At 37.2% G+C, this 21365-nt stretch overlaps 1 protein-coding gene across 1 annotated transcript in view; it reads right to left on the reverse strand.

Annotated features, from left to right (window-relative positions):
* Window positions 1-10031: 10031 nt before the first annotated feature.
* Window positions 10032-21365, reverse strand: part of LOC127456192 (PTB-containing, cubilin and LRP1-interacting protein-like) — a 38329-nt gene continuing 26995 nt past the window's right edge. The window contains exon 3 of the mRNA XM_051724563.1: window positions 10032-13601. Within this exon, the coding sequence (XP_051580523.1) occupies window positions 13113-13601 (489 nt within the window). The 3' untranslated portion in view covers window positions 10032-13112. The remainder of the gene's footprint in view (window positions 13602-21365) is intronic.

Raw genomic sequence — 21365 nt, forward strand, 5'->3', positions numbered from 1 at the left:
ATAAAGACCTTCTTCATCACTGGCAAACGATAGGACGCATTTTCAGGTTTGGTTTCCATCGATTGTAGATCCACTGCAACCAGCATTATCTTTATTTTCCATATTTTAAAATATTCCGTGAGCGTGTTGGCAAGTGACAGCGCGCACCAAATGATTCAGCAGCACGCGCATGAGCTTCCTGAGTCATTTATGTTGAATCGCAAACCAATTCAGACAGCTTTGCTATGAAGTGTGACCAAATCATTGTAAACAACCGACTCAGATGAGCGATTCATTTGTGAGTCAGACATCTTTAGTTCTGATTCAAAACTGGCTGTGATATATGATGTAGCGATGTAGCTTTTATCAAAGCTACACGCTACCTAATCAGAAATATAGCTTCGTTACTGAAAAGCTACTAGATTTAAAAACTAGTGAAGCTACCACCTCGCTACTCAGAAATGTAGTTAATCTAATAGCTTTGGTAGTTTTAGCGGAGCTACTGCCAATCCCTGACATTTTGTTTCTTGAGCTGTCCTCCCTCATTATGTAGTATGCTGTTGATGCATGTTTCATGTAAAATTAATGTAGGAAAAAACATGCAGTGGTCGCCCCCTTACTATCTAAGTTGGCATTTCTTGCCAAGAATTGCTGCAGTGTTAATCAGACTTTACGACAGTAGTCAAAAGTCAGACAACCTGCATGTACCATGCATCTATTGTACAGCAAGTAAATATATCTCTAAATACGGATATATCACTTATTAAGCAAATGCTGTTGCTTGACTTGTTCTTAAAGGAATATTCCAGGTTCAATACAAGTTAAGCTCAATCGACAGCATTTGTGGCATAATGTTGTTGATTACCAACAACAACAACAAAAATTCCACTAAGTTACAGTGAGGCACTTAAAATGGAAGTGAATGGGGCAATTTGTTGGAGGGTTTAAAGGCAGAAATATAAAGCTTATAATTTTATAAAAGCACTTACATTAAATATTCTGTTAAAACTCATGTATTATTTGTTCTTATTTTGTTTAAATCATTTTTACAGTCGTTTTAGGGTTTGTTACATCGTCATGGCAACAAAGTTGTAAAATTGGCTATGACAATTTTGTCATAGGCAATTTGTGTTTTAACAGAATATTTAATGTAATTGCTTTTATAAAATGATAAGCTTTATATTTCTACATTTAAACCACCCATTCACTACCATTGAAAGTGCCTCACTGTAACCTCAATTTTGTTTTGTTTTTAAAGAAAAGGATGAACAAGTGGATTTCTTTTAAAAAAAAATATTTATTTATTTTTGGTAATCAACAACATTAAGCCACAAATGCTGTCAATTGAGCTTAACTTGTACTGAACCTGGAATATTCCTTTAAGAACAAGTCAAGCAGCAGCATTTGCTTAATAAGTGATATATCCATATTTAGAGATATATTTACTTGCTGTACAATAGATGTATGGTACATGCAGGTTGTCTGACTTTTGACTACTGACGTAAAGTCTGATTAACATTGCAGCAATTCGTGGCAAGAAATGCCAATTTAGACAGGAAGGGGGCGACCACTGCATGTTTTTTCCTACATGAATTTTACATGGAACAGGCATCAGTAGCATACTACATAATGAGGGAGGACAGCTCAAGAGAGAAAATGTCAGTGATGGGCAGTAGCTCCGCTTCGCGTCGGGGTCCTGGGAAGGGTTGCACCAGCTGTGTGTAAGTTCTCACGTAAGTTGGGATGTGAAGTTCACACTAAGGGCTTAGTAACTACTAGTTAGTTAGTAACTAAGTCAGTGCTTAATTTGGTTGCACCACCTGTTCTTAAGGCAAGACTTAACTAGTAGGTCGTAAGCTCTCCGTAAAGTAATGCGTAGTCGCATAATATGACGTTTACCCGTATTTATCCAATAAGCAGCCTTCAAATTTGTACACAGAAGTGTTAAAAAGCCATCAGCTTCAATTTGATCTTGTTACGGTTGACGAGTGTAAATGCCAACACCATCATATATGTTGAAAGGATTGATACCCGTCAGTCAAAACATGAGCTCATTGATGTAATTAAATGAGTCTGTTTTTTTATTCCAACTTTTACTCATGGTCGGAGTCTGCCATAAATATTTAGTTTATACGTAGCTACCTACCTACATCCTACCTAAGTTTAATAGTGCAACGCTCAAATATTTAGTAGTGTGTAAATTGTGACTTAGTGCCCATTTACGCCACAACTAGGCTAAGTTTTAACGTACGAACAGCTGGTGCAACCGGCCCCTGATCACCCTGTTGGGGTTTATTGTGCAATAACAACCGGCTGACTGTGCATTATCCCTTAATTACTAACCTTTTCTGTGTAAAGTAATAGCCAATTTTACAACTTTGTTGCCATGACGATGTAACAAACCCTAAAATGACTGTAAAAATGATGATTTAAACAAACAAAATAATAACAAATAATACATGAGTTTTAACAGAATATTATATCCTGCTTATTACATGGCTACTAGACAAAAATAATAAATACATGGACATAAAACATTGATTTGCGTTGAAATTATGTAATTTGAGAAGAAAGAAATCACTGAACAGCTGAAATCAACCTCCGGTTTGCGTCGGAGTTCTGTTGGTGGTTTCTTTCTGTGAAAATTACTATCTGACTCATCATTATTCAGCCTATTACAAGACTACTTGCCAAATAAACTAATAAATGGACATGACACTTTGATTTGCTTTGAAATTGTGTAATTATGTTAGAAGAAATAAATCGCTGGTTTCGGCACCCATTTAACGAGTTTGCAAGATGGGCAAGGAGGAAGTGGGAACCGGCTGAGCAGTAAACGTAAACTTTAATGGTACAAAGGAACTTAAACATATCATAAAACACACAGACACACACACAGCGGCCGTGTGTGTGTGTCTCTCTCTCTCTCTCTCTCTCTCTCTCTCTCTCTCTCTCTCGTCTCCAGCCCCTCCTTTATCTCTCTCCCGCTGATTAGGCAACTCAGCGCCGGGCGTGCGTCCTCATTGCCCGGCCCCGCCCTCATCCTCGTCACACCGGAATATTCCATTAACCATAAATTCTCTTGAACAGATGCTTGAAGATTGATTAATTTGATTGGTCAACACTGGCAGTCATCAGTAGAATGAAATAACATCTCTGCTCAGAAGTTTAAAAATATTAAAAGCATCAACACATGCATCACTCAGTTGCTTCTGCCTTGCTGTGTTTGGTGGGAATCAGTTGTGTGGATTAATGACACTTGATCTTTACATCCTATGCAAACAACCACCCATTCTAATACCTCAGTGATTGGCTAATCAGAGGTTCAATTAAAGCCTCTGCATGATGGTATCAACATTAAGACCCTTAGATTAAGGTAGGCCATTTCATTGCCCACAATGCCCCTCTCACTCTGCCATGAATTGCTATAAGGATTAAGGATCTAAAAGCAGGTGCAGACCTCGGTTTTATGATAACGCCACCTCACACTGGTCTCAGATCAGCAATGGACACATTAGCTTTGACTCTGAGGACTTTGATAAAGCAGGTCACAGAACTCTGTTGGCGAGGTTGATGGTACAGATAGGAGAACCAGCAGTGTTCATAGGGAAAAAGAAGATAGAGGGTGGTCGGAGGGTATTCCCTTGATGTTTTTAAACCAGACATCAGCGTTCAATCTTTAATGCTTTGTAAAAGGTCAATTACAGATCCTAGATATGCTTACACACTCCAGCTTAATCTGACACTGTCTTTTCAAGCATCGCCCAGTTGTCTCGGATCAGGTAGGCGGGTGGTCCTACCTCTCTTACCGAAGAAGGTGCAGATGACTGGCACTGATTTGGAGCTTGTTTTAGCTAGTACCCGCATTATACCCTGCACAACCTTGAAGTCACAACATTCCTCTGCAAAAACTCATTACAGAAAGATGATCAAAGAACATTATCACCTTCTTATCTTAGTTAAAAGCAAATGAACGTGCAGTGACAAGTGCATAATTTGTGAATGGCTAACAGGGCAATTTGTCCTTGTGTTGCACAAAGCCTCTCTACCTGCCAAAAATACAAAGGACACAGAGAAAAAGAAGAAAGCAGAAGAGAAATGTCTGTTTGACACATGATTCAAAAACCTATGAATAAATTAAGTGGTGATTACATAGGTGACACAAGATAGAGTGAATGCACAAAGTACAAACTTAAAGGAATAGTTCACCTTAAACTGTTATCATTAACTCATTTTTTTCCATGCAGCTACAGATAATAGGGACTGGAACTTTTAAGATAAAAAAGCACAATAAATGTATCATAAAAGTAGTCCATATTTCTTTTGCATTATACTTATAATCTTCCTCTTCAGAGAGCTGTTAATGCTGTTGTAGTGATGGGAAGTCCGATTCTTTTCCACGAACCGGTTCTTTTGGACGGTTCGTTTCAATGAACCGGCTAAAAAAATATGATTCACCAGTTCTTTTACGACATTGCATAATGACGTCAACATACATAATGATAATACCCCGGCGTTGTGGAATACATGCTCAAACACATTCAAAAAAGCCAAATTTAAGCACATATTGCTGATTATTACATTTTATTCAATTAAGTTATAATAGCAAGGGTGTTTATTGTCATCAGTGTTTCATTCAGTGATCTTACATCTTGGATAAGTTTCCTACATACAATTTTTGCATTTAAGCACCCAATACTGACACTGATATACAACCGCGGATGTTCTTCGTGTCTAAAGCATAAAAAGTTAATAAACTAGTCTTTACTCATCCCTTTTTCAGTAACCATGATCCAGCTCATAACGACTTCGAATATAATCTGCATGCACAATACTCAGTAGCAATACTCAACAATACTCAATCTCTCAATTGAAACGTTTCGCCCCCTCACTCAAGTCCATGCATGCTCATCAGCAGCTCCCTTATCAGTTCTCATTATTTCGAATCGAAAGAAGCGATTCTCAGTTCACTGTACTGTTAACTCGAGAACTGATGTGATCGACTCAGTTTACTGTTTACTCGAGAGCTGCTGTCCCCGGATTAGTGTACTGGTGACTTCAGAACTATTGCGACCGGATCATTAGCATGCGTTGATAAAACGGTAATGCAATCAAGTCATAAACATATTTCCAGTATGTTGTATTTGTTATACTTTCTGCTGTTCTGTAAAATACATCAGAACCATACATTTCGCCCCCACTTAATCACACGGCACATGACTGCTCAGTATCATCAGCTCATCAATTCTCAGTATGTCGGACACATCCAAAAGAGGCGATTCTCAGTTCAATGTACTGTTGACTTGAGAACTGCTACGAGCGACTGATCATTGTACTGTTTTTTTATTAGAAGTGTGCCACAACAGGTAATATGTTAAGTTGTAATCTGGCTAAAAATTAACATAAATGTTGTTTACATAACATATTTATCATAGCCTGGACTACATGTAGCTGCAGGCGGTTCCTCATCCTCTTGCCGGCACTTGTTCAGATGCTTTCTTGAAGTTCTTCTCTAAACTGTCAAATCACATTCTTGAGGGAGCTAACAGCATCCGAGTCAGATGTCCCAACACACATAGGTGACAATCGGGATGTATTCTGTCAGGTCATCAGACTCCAACATTAAGTACTTTTCTAACTGCTGACGAATCATGTTCTTGAAGGAGCAAACAGCATCCAGGTCAGCATAACACTAGTATTTTGGTTATATTTGAAGTCCAATTTGCATATATTTCAGGTTACTGTAGCATGTGTGTCATCTTTATCAGAGTAGCTGACAAAGGATCTATAGATGGAAAGTTCTGAACATTATCTCTGTTGATACAATGCTATGTGCATGTGCAATACAGATACGGAGAATGCGTAAGATTGTTGTTGACATGTTGATGTGTTACATTGTTGAGCAGAGCGACACAGTAAACAAACACCAGTTCTGACGTGAATTCTGTGTGTGTGTCTTTTAATGTGAGTGTCTGACAGAACATCACAACCACACCTTTTTGTTAGTGCAGAGCCACCGGGCTTCACACCTGCTGTATTTCCAACAGATGCATTTTATAAATCACACGGTGAGCAACTAGTCGACTTCAGGCTTACGGCAGGGGCAGACTGGCCATCGGGAGAACCGAGACTTTTTCCATAGGGCCGGCCATGAAACGGGGCCGAATGGGCCGCGATAAGCTGAAATGGGCTGAAGGGGGCAGTGATATGCAGAAAAGGACAGCGACCCAGATTACCCCCCCACCCCCAGCAACTTTTGGGCCAGTTTCTTCCTCTTCCCTTGAACCTCTTCCCAGTCCGCCCTGGCTTACGGTGTCGACTACGGAAGTGCAACAGACATTCCAAGCAACAGGCATTTAGACAAACAGAGAACAGACCTACAAGTGGATTTGTCTCACTCAGTCACTCAAATATTCAGACTTGCTGAGCTCAAATGTTATGTTACGCAAAGAAGTAATACACAGTAATCTAAGAGGCGGCACTGAAATTATGTAGCGTGATACAGCATTGAAGTCTGAGGAGCTGAGCAAGCTGTAGAGGTGTGACAATTCTCGCTCATGATAGCATGCCGGAAAGCTGTCAAAGAGTTTCATTAAAAGTGCCTCCACAGAGAAAGAGAGAGGTTGGTGGTGCTGAAGAGACTTATATAAGCCTTTGATCTGAGACCATATGTTCATCGTTCTCACTCATAACTGAATCACACACAAAAGTTTGTGATAATGATAGGTGCGGGTGAGAAATAGATACATTTTAAGTCAGTTTTCTTCTGTTAATCTACACGTTCACATTCAGCCACCTACTGATTGGGGCTGGTCAAAGGTGGAGATTTATAGTAAAAAAAACGGACTTAAATATTGATCTGTTTCACACCCACACCTATCACATCACTTCAGAATATATGGATTTAACCACTGGAGTCTTATGGATTACTTTTGTGCTGACTTATGTGCTTTTTGGACCTTTTGATTTCTGGTCACCTTTGACTTACATTGTAAGGACCAACAGAGCTGAGATATTCTTCTAAAAGTCTTAATTTTTGTTCAGCAGAATAAAGTAAGTCATACACATCTGTGATGGCATGAGGGTGAGTAAATGATGAGAGAATTTTAATTTTTGTGTGAACTATTCCTTTGTTCTAATTGTTAATTTGAAATGACATTGTTTCTAATAATCATGTAACTTACATGACTAATAATTTATATATATAGCTGAAGTCAGAAGTTTACTTACACCTTAGCCAAATACATATAAACTCAGTTTTTCACAATTCCTGACTTTTAATTGTAGAAAACATTCCATGTCTTAGGTAAGTTAGGGTCACTACTTTATTTTAGGAATGTGAAATGTCAGAATAATAGTAGAGAGAATGATTTATTTCAGCTTTTATTTCTTTCATCACATTCCCAGTGGTTCAGAAGTTTATATGCACTTTGTTAGTATTTGGTAGCATTACCATTGTTTAACTTGGGTCAAACGATTTGGGTAGCCTTCCACAAGCTTCAAAATAATTGGCTGGAATTTTGGCCCATTCCTCCAGACAGAACTGGTGTGACTGAGTCAGGTTTCTAGGCCTCCTTGCTTGCACACGATTTTTCAGTTCTGCCCACAAATTTTCTATCGGATTGAGGTCAGGGCTTTGTGATGGCCACTCCAATGTCCTTAAGCCATTTTGCTTAACGATGGTCATTATGGCCAAACAGTTCAATGTTTGTTTCATTAGACCAGAGGACATTTCTCCAAAAAGTAAGATCTTTGTCCCCATGTGCACTTGCAAACTGTAGTCTGGCTTTTTTATGGCAGTTTTGGAGTAGTGGCTTCTTCTTTGCTGAGCAGTCTTCCAGGTTATGTTGATTTAAGACTCGTTTTACTGTGGATATAGATACTTGTCTACCTGTTTCCTCCAGCATCTTCACAAGGTCCTTTGCTGTTGTTCAGGGATTGATTTGCACTTTTCGCACCCAAACTATATTCATCTCTAGGAGACAGAATGTGTCTCCTTCCTGAGTGGTATAATGGCTGTGTGGTCCCATGGTGTTTATACTTGCGTTCTATTGTTTGTACAGATGAACGTGGTACCTTCAGGCATTTGGAAATTGCTCTCAAGGATGTCCCAGACTTGTGGAGGTCCAAAAATTTTTTTTTTCTGAGGTCTTGGCTGATTTCTTTTGATTTTCCCATGATGTCAAGCAAAAAGGCACTGAGTTTGAAGGTAGGCCTTAAAATACATCCACAGGTACACATCCAATTCAGTACACCTCCTATCAGAAGCTAATTGGCTAATTGCCTAAAGGCTTGACATCATTTTCTGGAGCTACTTAAAAGCACAGTTAACTCTAAATAGCTCGAAGGGTGTACTCTAAGTACTGTGTACTGAATTCACAGTAAGCAGGGACAGGTCAGTTCTTATTTTAGGCACACCCTACTATGGCTATTATGTCCGAGCCCTTCTCAGTTTAGCATCAGGATCTAACCTGACAAGTTGAACATTTTAACAGGTCAGTTTCTTGCCTCAAGCCTTATTCTGAAATTCCTCCAGTAGCAGTAAAATATTTTACTCTTCCCTGTCAATTATCAGTTATTATTTGATACCTACAGCACCCTAACAAGAATCATGACTTTAGAGATAAAAGGTGTGAGAACAAATGCTTGTACATGTGTGTCTAAATTATACACTGAAACGGCTACATTTCTAGCATATGGCTTCCTATTCCCTCCTTGTTCTACAATGTTGTAGTGCCCTCTAGAGGTAAATAATGAAAGAGACATAAACAGAGGCAGAATTTGGAAACATTCACCTTCAAGTTAAATGAATGTAAATGTAAAAGGAACTGTTAACCCTTTATAGTACAGTGTAACCATATGGCAACCATTTATTTTCTTTTACTTTTTAAATGAATGGGCAGTCTATAAATAAACCAATAATATCTTGTTTTTAAGCCACATGACATTTGATTTAGTCTTTTCCTGGGGTGAAACCTGCTAAAGTGCTCCTCAAATTGCTCCAACATATTTCACTATGTGTATTGTACATTTTATTTATTTTTCGTTGAATATTTGATAAATTAATTAGTTTATTTGTGGCACGCTTTACCACTATGGAGTTGCAATAATGCATTTTTTTTCATTTGGAATTTATATTGATAGTGGCATCAATCATATAATTGCATTTACACAAATAACAACAGTGAGGATGAGCTAGGCTCTCGTGAACAATCAACCACATTGAAAAACACATGATAATTCACCTAACTATAGTTTGTAGGAGTTCTACGTGTATAAATGCATCAATTAATTAAATAATGATTCATTTAATTTAATTAAAGGACAAATTGATAATAAAAATATTTTTAGGACCATATTTGATTGTTGTAGAGCTGCAATATGGCAACTCTGAGAGTCTGAGACCACTAGTTACAAAGCTTATATTTACCATTGTTCTTATAAAATACTATTTTTTTTTTTTTTCATTACAAATATCAATAAAACAATTCAAGTTGAGTTTAATAAAAAAAAAAATTGTTTGGACAAATTTCAAAATGTCGAAGTACTTGTTATGTTCCCCTTTTGCTTTAAGCATGCTCAAGTTTGTTCAAAACCGGATGATCCATGTTAGCCCCACCGACACACACACATGTTTTTTTTTTTTTAATAATAATAATAATAAAAAAAGATTTATACTTACTGTATTTAGCATCTACTAACCATGCATTTTTCAGACTCTTTCATCCAGAGCAATTTGCAGAGCACTAATTACAAGCATAGTAGTGCCTGTAGTTAGCATTAATTTATGTATGTGTCTTAGTAAAAAAAAAAAAACAGCCAGGAATAATGTGCCCCAAAAATGGCAATGATTGTTCTGGTAAGACAATTGCACATACACGTTTACTTATATATAATAAAAAAAAGCATTTATGAATAATTTTTGCTTTTAACAAACTTCATTTTTTTTTTTTTTTACAGATTTACACACACACGCACACACGCACACAGACAATGACCAATAAAGTTTGATAAAGGCAAAAAAAAAAAGAAAAAAAAAACAACATGGCAGCTTAGCTTGGTAAATAGTTTATATACTGTATGACTGTATATATTTTATCTTTGCAAATACACCATAAAAAACACATATGGTAACATTTCAAAACATTAAAGCGAGTCTGAGCCATTAAGTCATGTAGTGAGAATGTTCATCTATAATTTTACAAAGTAAAAAAAAAAAAAAAAAAAAAAACAACAACAAAAAGACACATCCTCATTCTCCTCTGACAATTCATCACTCAGACTACTCCTAGTTCTCAATCCAAATTCACAGTTGGCCATAATACTGATTCTTTTTATGGTGCTCCTAACTTTATTCAAAATATCTAACATTCAATGCAGTATTTAAAAGAAAAAAAAAATTGATACATTTGTATATACACAAGCTTATTGAATGAGTTTCAATACATTATATATATCTTGTATATATATATTTCTTTATTTATGGATACTTGCTGCTTAGGGTCACTGCTTCACTTTAGTTTTCTCTCCCTTTCCCCCTTAGCCTGAATCCAGATTCACTCCAACAGAATCCAAATCCAAATAAGAATATGATTTTATAATTAAATTCAAAATCGGAATACAAAATATAACTGATTCAGAGTCTCTTTATTCACCTAATAATGTATTAATTCATTTTGCCCCACAATCCATCGTCCCCATAACAGGGTTTTCACAGGTACATGGAGCTGTGTGTATGATAATGTGTGTGTGTGTGTGTGTGTGTGTGTGTGTGTGTGATTGTATTTTAAGAAAATAACACGCACACATCATCCCATCTTGGCATCTTGTAGATTGACTCAAAACCTCTACTTCCAAATCATTTGCAAATTCAAATGTATAATAAAAAGAAAATATCTAAAATAATAATAAAACAAGGCTTTGAGTACCAATACATATATTTAGCTTGTTACGGCACAAGAGACATCATACATTCAGCATGGGAGGAATATACAGGCACTCTATGTGACTACTTGGTTTTTGTGGTCCTGGAACCTCCCTCTCATGACACAAACATTCACACCATTCTCTCCAAATCTTTAGAAAGACATCCTGACACCCTGTATGCTAATAAAGGACTGGTAACAGGGATTTCTTTTACTTAAAAAAGCAGCACAATCAAAACAATATCAGCCTCGAAGACCCCATGAAATCAGTTTTGTTGCTTTTATACCAGGTCTGTTGGCTTTGAGGCCATCTATATGCTAGTGTACTCCTAGAAGTTGACAATATGTTTTAGCAGATATCTTAAAGGAATAGTTCACCCAAAAATGAAAATTCTGTAAAAATTCAACCATTCTCATGTTGTTTCAAACAATTTGACAATTTAAAATGTTATGTCTATTGCACATTTATATGTGCATGAGGTTAGCATGAACGTAAAACGGACTTCAAGATTTTCACTGAGAAATTACTAAAATAGTTAAGCAAATCTACTGAAATCGTGAATAGTGAAATATTTTAAATCTTGATGTCTGTTGCACGTTTATGTTCATGAGAGTACAAATTCACAGTAGCTGACGTGATTTGTTTTTAGCGCTAAACAACGCAAGTGCTCGAGTGAACGTGAACAAACTCTCATATGCTCATGACTGTACAACAGACGTCAAGTTTTTCACTGTGAATAAGAGACGTTCATTCACCACTTCAACTAACTCTGATAGTGCCTAAGAATATACAACGAATGAAAAAATTTCACTGAAAAATGACAAATTGTTTGGAACGACATTAAGATGAGTACATTTTGACAAGATTTTCATTTGTGCAAACTATTACTTAAAAATGTATTGTAAAAATGTAAAATGTCTTTCTCTGCCAGGAAAATAGACCAAAAATATTGACGACTCATCATGCACTCAGGGGCGTATCCACATTTTTGTCCAATAAGATGCTCTCTAGAATGAGAATGTCCCTCCCCTAAAACCACCTGCCTCAGACTAACAAGTAGAAAATCATGGTACATGACTGTGATATAAACTACAAGCTGTTGGCTAATTAAAAAAGGGAAATGTTCTTGATATGGCCTGTCCCAGCTTTCTGTTTTAATAAGAAACATGTTAACTCATGAAAGAAAACTGCAAAGTGATTTCATGTGGTCTTTGAAATGCAACAGCCCTGCATGAGTGTGTATACTGATTTTTCAATGGAACATCTATCTCACTTTCATTCATCACACACTAGTATTTCTCAACTCTTCGCTTGTTAAAAAATACACACTTCCTCATGCACACATAAACACACTAAACAGACAAGCAGATTTGTACACTCTTGCACACTGTAGCTTGTAAAAGCTTGTTTTAGAGAACCTGTTCCATAGTTATTCAAAGGCTCATGATCTGCAGACAAACAGACTACATCACACTCATTGACTTTTGGTATCTTTAAAAAAAAAAAAACACACAAATCGATGCATGGTCCCTATCGGTGATGATTCTATGGCCCAATAAAGGTAAAGGAATGCCCTAGGCTGGCTGCCTGCCATAAATATCAAAATGATATTGTCTCTCTCTCTTAAACTCTACTTAGCAGAAGGAATATACCTCTCCGGTATTTAAAAGTGACCCCTTTGAAGGTACTGTATTACATTTTATGAATCACCCAACAAAAGGTGAATAGGCCCAAGGTTTTGATTGGCTAAACAAAGGTAGAATAACAGATAAAATGTGTAAGAAGTTCTTATCACTTCTCAAAACGCCATATTCAAAAACAGCAACTTTCAAGATGAAGTGTAACCATTGTAATGATCAAAGTTACATAATGATTTAACCGTAAGTTGTACCTAACTGAAGTCGAAATATCTCTATAAATTCTTTAGTAAAATGGGCACAATCTGATTTTAAAAGGCAGACGTTAGCTTACTAGTTGTTTTGCTTTCGTAGTAATTGCCAAGTCATTACTGTCCCATTTCCATTGCCTTTTAAATTGTGGTTTTGTTTCATTTTTGTCATTTCTGTTTGTTTTTCGGAATGTTCAATTATGGCACAAGGACAAGAGAGTGATAGAGAAAGAGAGCACCGATACACCAGTACCTGTACTATCTCACACTTATACTCCCTCGCCCCACGAACCCCACCCCCCACATTACAAAAGCTTCCTCAGCCATCTTCAGGTGTGCTTGAATCTTCGGGAAACTCGTCGGATGATCCGCTATTGTGGATACGTCCGTCACTGCGCATGCTGTGGAAGGTTTTCTTAAAGGCTTCCATCATGGAGTGGGCCAGTTTTTTCGCCTCTAATTTACTCTCGCACTCCACAGCATGGCAGTCCATCTGGAACGTCAGATCATCGTTGATTTGTCGGTAGATCCATGCAAACACGTTCGGGCTAATGTTGTGGTCTGCTGTGCAATATGCAATACGAGCCACCTGGAAGGTGTCCATGGCAACTGTTGCCTCACCCTGTCCATCCAGGTGATGCATTCGAACCTGGAAAGGACGGATCTCCAGTATGGTGTTGCAAGCGGTGATGGAGTCATCGAGGGCGAGAGAATTTCGCTTTGAGTCCCATAATCCCACAACAGCCGACTCTGTGCAGCCAGACAGGAACTGAGTGCCGGAAATTGTCACTTTGCCCAGGTAGGTCACCTAGTAGAGGCAAACACACCACACAAAGTGAAAAAATGAGTTAGGAAAAACTTTACATATATATTTCACACATTTTCTGTAACTGTTTTCTAAACATATTTCTAACTTTGGATGACATAAAAATTATTTTCAGTTGGGTAACATTTTCAGTCATTTTGAAGTAATCATCAATGAGCCCTTTCACATGCACTGAAAAAAAAAAACGGTTTATTCCAGGGTTTTTGAAAAACGTGACGATCTGAAACATCATGTAAAAGCAAACACCATTTTCCTTAAGGTGCTTAAAGGGATAGTTCATCCAAAAATGAACATTTTATACCACCAAAAAATTTATGAAATCAACACTAACATCATAACATTACATTTCTAAGAATTTGGAGCATGTGTTTTAAACTACATTTTTATTTATTTTAAGATTTTCCCTAAATTTAACCTCTAATCCAAACCCCAAACCTAAACCTAAAGTTTAATATGAGATGTGTAACCAAATTTGATCATTTGGTTCATCAATTTGACAATTCCTTTCAAGTAAAATTTGATGCCTGCATTGTATTGATTTGAAATTCTGTTTGTTGATTGATTTGTCTATGAGAATAAGTCATACCTACTCGTACGAGCCAAGTCATACGATATCTTACGATTTTACCACTTCGTTTGAATTATTACGAGCTGTCATGAGACTATGGACTTATGCAGCTATTTTCAAAACAGTTGCAGAGTAAACAGAAAGATTCCAGAGAAAATCAGCAGTTGTGAATACCTGTTCTTGTTATAATATTTGAAATTATGTACTTTTGGCAAGGCTTTAGGAAGAAAAAGTGGAACAGAAAAAAAATCTGTGAGTCTGGCTGTCTGTTTCCTATTCCAGACATTCTGTTTAGTCTGCAACCACAAGGTCTAAATCTGGCCTTGCTTTCTCCTTCCCATTTCTTTAACTCGCAATGTCCACATTTAGAGAATGTTGTTTAAAACGAAATAGTTTTTTATTGCTGTAACTGTACAAACTTTGAAAAAACATCTGCAGCAAGGGCACAAACATCTGTGCTGAACTTAGTAACAGAACTGCATACAAGACTAAATGCTACAATGTAAAGCGATCGCTCTTTCAAACAGGACTCTAATATAGTGCCTCTCTTTCCAGATGAGTCTTCTTCTGTCTTCATCTCTTTCTTTCTCTCAAACAGAGAGATGAGGACTTGCTGTGAGCTAGGAGAGGAAATGCCAGCAATATCTAATCTCTTCTGAAAACGATTTACATCAGAGAGAGAGAGAGTGAGAGAGAGACCTGAAAGAAGCAAATCCCTCAATGCACTATGACTAACAAATGAGACGGTGAGTATACGTGTTTGTGTTTCCCAATACCTGATTGAAAACATTAATCCTTATTATCATCAATGGAAACCATCACAAAAACAACCAGACTGAGGAAAACTAAACAACTAAACTAAAACAAAAATCAAGAGTTTAACAAACATTTTTTTAACTAAACTGTAACTGTAATGTGCATTGTACGAAAACTAAATAAATGTACAGAGACAAAACAAAAAAGAAAAACTGATATTTATTAGATTTTTTTTATTTCTAAGAAATAAGGATAGTAAGTCCATATTCTCTGTAAAGCTGCTTTTGACAATATTTATTGTAAAAAGTGCTATACAAACAATTTCAATCGAAAGTGTTTCTAATATTTTCTTATCTATTTATACATCTAGTAGTGTGGCACACTAACTTCATACAAAATAAATATATTCCACAAACAACATGTTGTCTTTATAATATCTCGCCCAGGGATCATCATATTTGGCGGTCGTTGGCATCAAAAAGTTTGAAAGCCCCTGATCTTGGGGGGCCTGTGTAGCTCAGTGAGTATTAATGCTGACTACCACACCTGGAGTCGCGAGTTCGAATCCAGGGTGTGCTGAGTGACTCCAGTCAGGTCTCCTAAGCAACCAAATTGGCCCGGTTGCTAGGGAGGGTAGAGTCACATGGGGTAACCTCCTCGTGGTCGCTATAATGTGGTTCTCGCTCTCGGTGGGGCACGTGGTGAGTTGTGCGTGGATGCCGAGGAGAAAAGCGTGGGCCTCCAAACGCGCTACGTCTCCGCTGTAACGTGCTCAACAAGCCAAGTGATAAGATGCACGGATTGATGGTCTCAGATGCGGAGGCAACTGAGATTCGTCCTCTGCCACCCGGATTGAGACGAGTCACTACGCCACCATGAGGACTTAGAGCATATTGGGAATTGGGCATTCCAAATTGGGAAGAAAAGGGGAGAAAAAAAAAAAAACGAAAACCCCTTGATCATAAAGACACCATTAGTGAGGCAAAAGCATGTGTGAAAATCAAACTTTGATGCAAAGTTGGACCTGAAATTATAAATACAGACTTTTCATACATCAGGTAAATTGTCCGGTAATCAGTGACTGGCGCTTCGAAAATTTAGCGGCAGTGGTGTCAAAGTTGAAACTGTTTGAACTTTGAGCACTGACACAAGTCATGTGAAAGGGCCTTAATGCTTTAAATAAAAGCATTTAGATTTTTCAAAAAATCTAAAACTCAACTGAAATTTGAAATAAAAACCGTTAAAATGAAAAACAAAATCAAACTAGGGATGGGCGATACCACTTATTTTCTTTTCGATCCAATACCAAGTAATATGAAGGCCAATATCGCCGATACAGATACCAATACCAATATACCTCTATTAAATTGATTTTTCTGCAAAGTCTTGTGGTAAAATGAGTCATTTGAAATATAATTTTTAGAATAATGTATATACACACTACCGGCCCAAAGTTTTGAAATACTTGACTGAAATGTTTCTCATGAACTTAAAAATCTTTTGATCTGAAGGCGTATGTTTAAATGTTTGAAATTAGTTTTGTAGACAAAAATATAATTGTGCCACCATATTAATTTATTTCATTATAAAACTAAAATTTCATTAAAAAAACATTTTTTTTAAAAAAAACATTGTTGAAATTGATGACTTGGAACAAATAATAAAGCAAATTCTAGGCAAAGGGTGATTACTTTGAAGATGCTAAAATATAACACAGTTTTGATTTATTTTGGATTTGTTTAGTCACAACATAATTCCCATAGCTCCATTTATGTTATTCCATAGTTTTGATGACTATTATTCTAAAATGTGAAAAAAAATTATAATAAAGAATGAATAAGTGTTTCAAAATTTTGACCGGTAGTGTATATATTACATTTATCGGTCTAAAGGGAAAATGATTAGACTTATGTTTTGTTTAACCTTACAAAAATTACCATGGTTTTACTATTATAAATTTATTTATTATAAATCTATATTACAGATCAGTGACAGCAACCATAGTTTAACCATGGCATTTGTAGTAAAACCATGTAACAATTTATGAAAAAAACCAAAAAAAAAAAAACCAAAATAAAACACACTCTTACATACAGTATCTCGGGTCTCTATAAACCCTATACACTTTTGGTACTTAAACCATTATAAAAAAAATGTGAGCAATTTTGGTAAATTTTTTGGAGCAATTTTTTTGTCTCACTATTTATAAGAGATAGATTGACGAATACTAAAGAGGTGTGGGCACAACAACAAAAAAATGGATGAAGTACGGGGGGTGGATTAAGGTCCTGGGTCTCTAAAGACCCGAGGTATGCGTTTAAGGGTCAATGTAGTAAAAGCATTGTTAATTGTATCAAAACCATGGTTCCTGCCCAAAAAAACATGGTTACAACAGTCATGGTTACTGCAATATTGCTCAAGTAAAAGCATGGTTTCTGCCAAAAAAAACACAATTTCTGCAATAAACCATGGTTAATACAGTCATGGTTACTGTATTAAAACCATGGTTAATTTTCATAAGGGTATAATTTATTAACAACAATTAAATAAACATTATTAATGTTTTAACAACTTTTAAATACATTTATAAAAAAGCCCATCATAATAAATGTCATGTTTAGATTTGTCCTTAATAAGTGTGAACTAACTCCAGATGCTGTTTGCTTTTTCTGTAATTACCTCAGCCAAGCAGTGGCTCTCTCTGTTTGAACGAGCACTGAACGGTGTGAGTGCTGTCTGTGACCACTTGTGTCTTTCAGCAGTTCTCGCGTTAAGCAAAAAAAAAAAACTAAAAGTTCCTATCCTACTCAACCATTTGCTAATTTATACTTTTTTTTTTCATTTTGAAGCTTAATGCATTCATTTTCATGGTAACTAAATAATAATATCACTAGTTAAAAAACAAACTAACTTTTTTTTTGTGAGGATCATCAGTATCTGAAGTATCGAAACTTTAGGATCGATCCGCCCATCCCTAAATAAAACCTTTTTTTTTTTTACATTTTATAACCTTGACCTTCATACTTATGTCAAGTTTTCAAATCCTGTGTTTATTTCAATGCCGATCTGACTGATTACTTGACAGTGTTTTTCTAAAAGAGCATGCCGTGTATTCATTCACACAAATGCTGTCTGTTCCTGGGTGTGTCTGTCTGTGTGTATATTCCTCAAAAGGGAAAACTGTAAAAAAATCCTCAAACACTGAAGCAGATTGATGCTTCTCAGTCGGAGTCTAGACACCAACAGAGCATTCATTCATCTTTCCATTCTCTGACCACCACAGGCAACCAAAGTTAAGGCTTCCAACAATAAATTTCTTCCAGATCATTGAAGCAAAGCTGAGCTAAATTAAGTGAGCTAAATTAATGTGAAATTCATTAATCTGAGATGAGATCATGGATACAATTTGCCTCCCTTCACTTTTTGGGACAATATCCAGGTTCAAAGTGCCAGTTACAAATAAACAAACACACCCACACACACACAAACACGTATTTCCACACAGTGTAAACATGCACACAACTATGTAAAGGACACAGAGCAACAATGTTGTTTGTGTTAAAATTATTACACAACATGTGGCCACTATTACCAGAATCACAATGAGTCAGATTCATTTTTTTTTTTTTTTTTTTAGATGGATGACATAGCTAAAAATATATACATCAAAATGTATGAGCCTTTTCATGATATTTATGTATTTGCTCTGAAATGGCTGAAAACAAAAATATGGCTTGATTTAATTTAGAAAGACCATAGTTTCAACCAAACAGCTACTGTAGCCAAGTAGATTCAAAATGTATAATGCAAGAAATAAAATACAGTCAAAATCAAGTTTTAAACAATCAAGACATTTTTTCCAAATTTGTATTTACTAAATGAACACAGTATGAATGTGATTTTTATTCAATGCACCAATATAACAAATCAAAGTAATAAACAGTGATATATTTACTTACATATTTTTTAGTAAAAAAAAAAAAATTAATACATGAAAAATGTCAGAAAAGTACAGAAAGAAAGAAAGAAAATATAGAAAAGTGAACTTCTATGAAATTTTTTTAGTAATGATGCAAATGAGTAGTTGAATCAGTTTTGAATCACTTTTCATACATCAAACCTGCCAATACTAACAGCTTTTTAATGAATAAAATAAAAAGTGCATTAAAATAATACATAAGCTAAATTTACACAAAGTTGCTTAATTTTATAAATCAGCAGCCAAATCATAGTGAATAGGCTACATTGTAAATATATATTGCTCACCAGTCCTATTTTATATTCATGATTAGTCAAAAACAGCACATGAATACATCAATAAATACCTCACAAAATAAACAGTTCCAGTTCACATGCAATTTTGCCACATGTTTCCAGCAGATGGCGGTGTAATGAACAACAATCAAGCTGGTGTTCAGAACTCTCGCTGAGGAAACTCCATGTACAATTCAGAAAAATAATTCTTCACCAGCTCGGCATTCCAGAGCGGGATGCTTACAGAAGTGAGGATAAAATATTGTACAACCAGGCCAGAAACACACTGACTAAGGAAATTAGAGTGGCTAAAAGAAGCTACTCTGAAAAGCTGAAAAAACAGTTTTCAGCCAACGATCCTGCATCTGTGTGGAAAGGCATGAAAAGCATCACCAAGTACAAGACACCTCCCCCTCGCTCTGTAGAGAGTCAACTAATGGCTGATGAACTGAATGTGTTTTACTGCAGGTTTGAAAAGCCCAGTCTCACACCCCTCCCCCGCACTGATCTTCACTTCACACACACTCCAACACCTCCTGGAACCCCCTCCTACTACTCAATCTGCACTTATGATCTGTGAGGAGGATGTGTGCACAAAAGACTAGGAAAGCTTTAGGCCCAGATGGTGTTTCACCTGCCTGTCTGAAAGTCTGCGCTGACCAACCATCTTCACACAGATCTTCAATAGATCACTGGAACAGGGTGAAGTTCCCTGCTGCTTCAAATGCTCCACCATCATTCCAGTCTCCAAAAAACCCAAAATCACAGGACTTAATGACTACAGACCTGTTGCTCTCACATCTGTGGTCATAAAGTTGTTTGAGAGACTGGTTTTGGCCTACCTGAAGGACATCACCAAACCCTTCTGGACCCTCTTCAGTTTGCTTACAGCAAACAGGTCTGTGCATGATGCTATCAATATGGTACTGCATTATATCCTGCAACACCTCAACAGACCTGGGACTTATGCAAGGATCCTATTTGTGGACTTTAGTTCAGCCTTCAATACCATCATGCCTGATCTTCTCTCAACCAAACTGACCCAGCTCTCCGTGCCCACCCCAATCTGTCAATGGATCACCAGCTTTCTGCCAGCAGCTAGTGAGACTGGGGAAACTCACATCCGGGACCCTCACTATTAGCACTGGTGCTCCTCAGGGATGCGTTTTCTCTCTCCACTGCTCTTCTCCCTGTACACGAATGACTGCACTGCAAAAGTCCCCACTGTCAAGCTCCTGAAGTTTGCAGATGACACCACGGCCATCGGCCTCATCCGCTATGGTGACGAAGTCAACTGGCTGTCTGGTGTGGTCACAACAACCTTGAGCTGAACACACTCAAAACAGTGGAGATGATAGTGAACTTCAGGAGAAATCCCCCCCCACTAGGCTCTACCATCTCTCAGGACCTGAAGTGGGACACCCACATTGACTCCATTGTGAAGAGGTTGTACTTCCTTCGCCAGCTGAGGAAGTTCAACCTGCCACAGGAGCTGCTGACACAGTTCTACTCGGCCATCATTGAGTCTGTCCTGTGTACATCTATAACCGTCTGGTTTGGTTCAGCCACCAAATCAGACAGAAGGAAACTCAACAGACAGTCAGGACTGCTGAGAGGATTATTGGTGCCCCCCTGCTCACCCTCCAAGACCTGTACGTCTCCAGAGTGAGGAAACGTGCAGGTAGAATCACTCTGGACCCCACACACCCTGCCCACTCCCTCTTTGAACTGTTGCCCTCTGGCCAGTACAACAGAACACTGAGAGCCAGGACATCCAGGCACAAGAACAGTTTTTACCCTCAGGCCATTTTCCAAATGAACAATTAAACTGCCTCAGGACTCCCCCATAGTGCAATAATGTAAATACATATCTCATGTACATATGTAAATTCAAATATTTAATTCAATAACTGTACATACCACTACCTTGCACATACATTACCACTTGCACATGCCATTCTGTTAATGTCCTATTATTTGTATGTCTATTTATGTTTTATGTTCTGTGTCTCACTGTAATGTTCACTGTGCGCTTGTTTCTCCTATCACCCAAAAAGTTCCCTTGTGTACGTGAGAACACTTGACAATAAAGCTCATTCCGATTCTGATTAATACTCCAGCCTGCTTACAGAATGAGAGCCATATGAGTCCGCCAACACAGCTGCACA

This window comes from Myxocyprinus asiaticus, chromosome 18 (genome assembly GCF_019703515.2).
Source record: "Myxocyprinus asiaticus isolate MX2 ecotype Aquarium Trade chromosome 18, UBuf_Myxa_2, whole genome shotgun sequence".
Taxonomy (NCBI): Eukaryota; Metazoa; Chordata; class Actinopteri; order Cypriniformes; family Catostomidae; genus Myxocyprinus; species Myxocyprinus asiaticus.